Source organism: Sander lucioperca, chromosome 14 (assembly GCF_008315115.2).
Source record: "Sander lucioperca isolate FBNREF2018 chromosome 14, SLUC_FBN_1.2, whole genome shotgun sequence".
Taxonomy (NCBI): Eukaryota; Metazoa; Chordata; class Actinopteri; order Perciformes; family Percidae; genus Sander; species Sander lucioperca.
The window spans coordinates 29,188,396-29,194,381 of NC_050186.1; the positions used below are offsets into that span (position 1 = coordinate 29,188,396).

The window sequence follows — 5,986 nt, forward strand, 5'->3', positions numbered from 1 at the left end:
GCTAGCATGCTAACGCTAGCATGCTACCTCGTTCTCAATAGCAAAGCACTGCTACAACACACACAAGTTCACCATAATCTACAAAAGAACTACTTCCATGTGCGCCGTCATTTAGAAGTCTCCCAGCTAATCCTGCCTTGTAACTGACTAAAGTTGTAGAAACAGCCTTTCTTTTACTGTCTATGGAGCTAGCTAGCTGACATGATCTACATCTGAGCTACTGGGCATGTGCAGTGCAATCAAAGATAGTACAGAAGAAGAAAAGAGGTCTCACTCTGTAGCTAAAACAGAGACCAGCTGAAAAGAGGATCTGCAGCAGTGAGAGAGAGCGGTGCAGTACAACAACAATATGGTGTTTTTTGAAAATTAAACCATGTAAACCTATTCTGGTACAACCTTAAAATACAATTATGAACCTGAAAATGAGCATAATATGGCTGCTTTAAAAGTAATCCTAAAAGACACTGGGAGCTCAAACTCTCTTGCTTCATTGTAGTTGGAACATTACAATTATACAATCATATAAACAGGGTTATCAAACAAACGGTTATTATGTCTGTAGTATTTAAGACCTGCTGCTCTGTGCTGAGAGTTACATCATCAGAGAGAGTGAAGAGTTAACTAAGTGATTATCAACTCTCTCCTCAGTTTGGGGACTCGCTGTCTGAACCTTCTGGGCTTCCAGCAGTTTGTGGGCGACAGTGAGATGACGTCTGACCTGATCGACGAGGGCAAGGAGCTGATCCGCCGAGGTAACCAGCAGGGCAGCACGGAATCTCTGGACGCAGAAACTTCCACAGATTTTAAACAAAAAACTAATTTAGACTCAGGGATGCACCGAATCCAGGATTTGGGTTCGGATTCGGCTGAATATTGGGCTTTTTGACGGGGTTCGGTTTCTGGCAGAATTTTTTACCACCTAACCAAACCCCATGTTTGTGCTCCGCGCGCTACGCTGGTCGCCGTAATGACGGCGCCGTTGATTACGGGAAGGTGTTCACGTAGGTGGAGCGTTCAATGCAGTAGGCTGTGAGAAAGTGGAAATGGAACTGGTGAGCAGAAAAAGTGTAGTTTGGCAGTACTTTCAGTCAGAAGAAGGCCATTCAAGTCCAGCTACATGTTCAATCTGTAATGCTGATTAGTCTGGTGGTGGCGAGGACCCTAAACTATACACAACATCACCGCTGTTACAACATCTGGTAGGAAACATCTGGAAGAATACGAGTTGTGATGAAGGAATCTACAGACAGCAGCCAGAATGCAGCAACTTCAGGTACAGCAAAGGAAGAACAGTCACTGTTTACTTCATTAATGAGTTTACTGTGTTCATGGACTGAGGATGGGACGAGGATTCAGCAGAATCTCAACCAGTGGATTCAGTATTCGGCCGAACCCCAAAAATCTGGATTCGGTGCATCCCTATTTAGAATTTTAACAAATCTCCACCACAAGCAGAAAAATAAACTGCTAAATTCCACAGATTTTCAGTCTGGATCACCGCTGAAAACTAAAAGTAACAGATTCCATGTGGGTCTGGTGATGAGACACCACAGTCCTGTCAGATGAACTCACACACCCCTTCATCAAGTCACAATCATATTGTTATTTTTCATACTGGTTGAACTGTCAGTATTTAGGTTGATTTGGTCAGCGATCGTACTCCTGCTGCTTGGGAGTGAAGTTAAATGTTTCAACCGTTTATCCATTACTTTTATCTAACCATTTCAACTGTTGAGTCAGTTCTTTTAACATACATGACATTACTTTTAGCTAACTATTTATTTAAACTTATGTGTTTGTTCTAGTTTTTACACATCTGCAACATGTCATGTTCAGGTGTTACAGCTGATATATATTCTTTTAACCCTCGTCTTGTCTTCTCGTTGACCTGCGTTTTTTTTTTTTGTGTTTTTCTGTGTCGAAATTTCAACATTTTGTTGTTCTTTTTCTACCCTATTCTCGACGTTTTTGTCATTTTATTCAAATTTTTTTGTCACTTTCTTTCCAATTTTTTGTCACTTTTTGGGTGTTTTTTTAATTATATTTTTGTCAATTTTGTAACCATTTTTTTTGTCGCTTTTTTTCCAACATTTGTCACTTTTTTCAACGTTCTTTTGTCATAGTTCTGATATAGAAAGTTTTTGTAAACGGGTAAAAACATTTCAAATGAATTGAGCTACTCCACAATTTTTCCACGTACCCCCTGGCAAGAGCAGAAGTAGCCCAGGGGTACAGGTTCCCTGGTTGGGAATCACTGCCGTGCATCACAGATAATACTGTGCTAACAGTCTCAGCAGCGTGTAGCCTCTTAGACTCTGAATATGTTTGTTTTCACAGAGAAAAGGAAGAGGCAAAGGATTGAAGATGGCGAGAACAGACGCAGAGTGAGTAAAAACACCGATCCAGCTCAGACCTCCTCCACAGCTACACTAGACTCTACTTTTATATGAATAAATAAAACGGGCAGAAGGGCAGTGGTGGCCTAGTGGTTAAAGAAGCGAGCTTGTGGGGGAGGTCCCAACCCTAATAATACTTGAAATGTTGTTTGCATTCAGTTGTTAGACACACTTGAATGATCCCAGCTGCAGCCGAATGCTTTCAGAAGTCACAGAAAGAGTTAAACGGAGGTCAGCTGTGTTTCAGGTCGCTGCGTGTGTGTGTGTGTGTGTGTGTGTGTGTGTGTGTGTGTGTGTGTGTGTGTGTTGCAGGAGTGGAAGGAGCGCTACGGAAACCAGAGAGAAGACTACACGGCGAGGAACAGGGGGAGTCACGAAATGAAGGAGACCAGTTACTCTGACACAGTGGCGGCCAGCAACAACAGACGTACGTCTCACTAAACGCAGCTAAACTACGCTGGTTTACAGCTGCTTAAAGGGACAGTTGAGATGTTTACAAGTCTGCTTGTATGAGCTACTTCTCCATAGTCGCTGAATATTTTCAGAGCCTTCCCTCGCTGTCAGACGGCCCTTTACTCAGGGAACTGAAGCCGTTATCTCTGCTCTCTTCACTCCCACCAGACTCCTTTAAAAAAAAACCCAGTAATTTCACCTCACAGACAGCAAGTTGCTGCTCTGCCGCTGCCTCCATCACCTAGTTAGTTTGTTAGTTTGGTTATTTCCTAACCATTTCAAAATACTGAAGTCACACAATAAGACCAAACAAGGCAGCGATAGAACAGCTCTCGTGTTCTGCAACGTAAAATGACTAAAGCTGCAGAGATGAATGGATTAGTGGTCAACTATTAATTTAATCTCCAATTATTCTAACTGATTAATCAGTTTGAGTCATTTTTTGATGATAAAACAGGTAAACTAGTGTGATGTCAGCTTGTTAAATGTGAATATTTTCTAGTTTCTTCTCTCCTCTGGGACAGGACACTGAATTATCCTTCCTTTCATCCTTCCTTCTCTGCATTTCTTTCCTTCCCTACATACTTCCTGTCTTCCGTCTTCTTTCCTTTCTCTCCTCTGTGACCCCCCCCTCCCAATAATTAAAACTGGCCAGTGCAACCCCCCCAAATATCTCATCATCATAAACATTTGCACCATAACTTGATGCAAAAAAATTCTTGCAGAAAAATTCACCATGATGCAGGAAATGAAGCGTTTGATATGATCAACATGTTTCCAACCCCCCCGATGTTGAACCCAAAGTTACAACCTTGGCTTTGGGAAACACTGATCTACATTTTAGAGACAGAACAACTCATCCATTCATCCTGAGAATAATCCACGGTGAAAACAATCGGTAGTTGCCGCCCTAAAAATGACAGTTTTTGTTAAAGGAGACTGAAAACCAGCCAGTATCTGGTGTTATGGTTAGAGTTCATCCCTCTCTCTCTCTCGGCCAAGGAGAAGTGCTCACTAACAGATTTAGACAGATTTATGAGAGAAATAGGTCTTTTGTGTACCTAGAAAAAGTCTTAGATCTTTGAGTTCAGCTCATGAAAAATGGGGGCAAAACAGGAGTTAGTTATTGATTGGTGCTGACAGCTGCTGTCTGTTGAACAGAGGCTAAATATTCTCGCTCTGGGAGTCGGTCGGAGAGAGACTGCATCGAGCTGCTGCAGGACGCCGAACCGTTAGACTTCAACGCCGAGACTCTGACAGACGACCCTCTGGAGGCCGAGCCCGGCAGGTAAACACACCACCCTGATCAAATATTACACTACTGTTCATCCTTTCTTCAATAATAACTATCTGAACTGTTCAATTCAGAGTTTCCACGTGTCCTTTAAAGAAAATCTGATCATCTGAATTTTAGGTCTTAAAAACGTTGTTTGGTTAGGTTTAGGAACAAAAACTACTAAGTTAAGTTTAGAAAAAGATCATGGTTTTGGGAGGGCGGGTCAAGTTATTTTAACTTTATGTAAGAGTCATAACTACGTTATGTACATAGTTATGTCATGTTCGTAGGCATGGAAGTGAAGTAACGTCTGATTTGAACCCAAACCTCCATCTTTTTCTAAACTTAACTCAGTAGTTTTGGTGTCTAAACCTAACCAAACTGGGACCGTTTCTCAACGTTGACTGTGTGTTTAAAACTGCGACCGTTAAACAGCTCTGTGGATCGTATTAGAGGGTAGAAACAAACTACCTCCGTGGTCGTCTGGTTTGGAGGATTTGTTGGTTTCAAACCATGTTCCCTGATTCTCACATCGCTGAAACTCTACAAGACATCTTACATTTCGTGATTTGGATCGACAGATTTCATTTCATCTCGAATCTTCAGATTTTCCTTCATATCTTCGTACTTTTTTTCCCCAGTATGGACGTGAAATAGGTCTTGAGTTGTGTTCATAAAGGTCTTAACACTTGTGTTGTCTTCCCGTCGACCATTAACTTTTTGTCCTTATGGGTCAAAATTGAAAAGTAGTTTTTAACGTTTTTGTCACTTTTTACAAAGCTTTTGTATATTCATGGTCAATAAACCCAATTTATGTGACATTATACCTAATTTTTTTGTTAAAAAAAGCTGAAATTATGAATTATTTTGACTAATAAAGCTTAACGATCAGAGGATGTTCAGTGGATCACAGTTTTTGTCAGTTTCTTCAGGATATACTGTTTTGAAACCATTTAAACATTGTTTTAAATGCTATTAAATTGAATAAAAAACCCATATGCAATGAAAGTAATCATCAATTTTACATGCGAAGAATGTTTTATGGGTTCCATTCTACGTGCATGTTAATTTGGGCAATTTGGATGAAAGAAACCCATATTTGTGATATAAAAACTTTGGGAACGGGTCAAATTTGCCCCTAGGACAACTCAAAGGTTAAAAAGTCTTCCATTTAACCTGTTGAAATCTGCAGAAACCTGATTTTGTATCCCGCTCTTCTTTCAGACACGCAGGGGGACGATATCTGTCCATGTCGTCGTCTCGGAGCCGAATATTCGACGACGTCTGACGGCAAGAATAAATCTGAAGCGGAGCCATAAATAAAACTGAACAGGACCTCCATCTCACGGCTCACTGGCTGCTTCTTCATCTCCCAGGATGCATGGTAATTAAAAACAGGTCACACTTATCCGGGGAGTCTTCTGGAAACATCTTTGCATCAGGTTTCACGTCCAGCTTGGCTGCAGGAGAATCAAGGCACTTTTGAAGGAATATTAATGCTATAAAAGTTACATAACCTCTCCGATATGAATGCAGACAGACGCTGAATGAGTTTGCGCTGCATGTCATGACGGCATGAGTCTGCAGCGGCTGCATGTCGACACGTCACTTTAACAGAAGCTTCAATGAAGGTCCATGAAGTAGTTTATTTATACGTTGTAGATTTATGTATCTGTCTGTTGATAAAGCCGGTTTATACCGGATCGATGTCTGCATCTGATGGGCTGCTGGTTTCATCTGAACTTGATCTGAATGTCTCGACTCATTTAATCCTGATCACGTGAGAAATCTTTATTTGTAATAATCAGAATCTTAAAATCAACTGGATGTAATCACTACTGAATATTTAATGTTGTGAAAA

The 5,986-nt window shown here is 41.0% G+C and overlaps 1 protein-coding gene across 1 annotated transcript; it reads left to right on the forward strand.

The window, feature by feature from the left end:
• The first annotated feature begins 619 nt into the window (after positions 1–619).
• Positions 620–5,986, forward strand: LOC116067093 (G-protein coupled receptor-associated protein LMBRD2B-like). The gene is made up of 6 exons (XM_035991559.1): positions 620–752; positions 2,338–2,384; positions 2,709–2,823; positions 4,011–4,137; positions 5,350–5,441; positions 5,493–5,986. The coding sequence occupies exons 1-5, from the start codon at positions 707–709 to the stop codon at positions 5,411–5,413; spliced, it is 399 nt and encodes a 132-aa protein (XP_035847452.1). The 5' UTR covers positions 620–706; the 3' UTR covers positions 5,414–5,441; positions 5,493–5,986.

What these genes read in the sequence shown, in the direction of transcription:
- LOC116067093 (XM_035991559.1), top strand. Translation starts at nt 707, where the DNA reads ATGACGTCTGACCTGATCGACGAGGGCAAGGAGCTGATCCGCCGAG. An exon ending in CAAGGAGCTGATCCGCCGAG is followed by an intron (nt 753 to 2,337) that starts GTAACCAGCAGG and finishes TTGTTTTCACAG; the next exon opens with AGAAAAGGAAGAGGCAAAGG. An exon ending in CTGGAGGCCGAGCCCGGCAG is followed by an intron (nt 4,138 to 5,349) that starts GTAAACACACCA and finishes CTCTTCTTTCAG; the next exon opens with ACACGCAGGGGGACGATATC.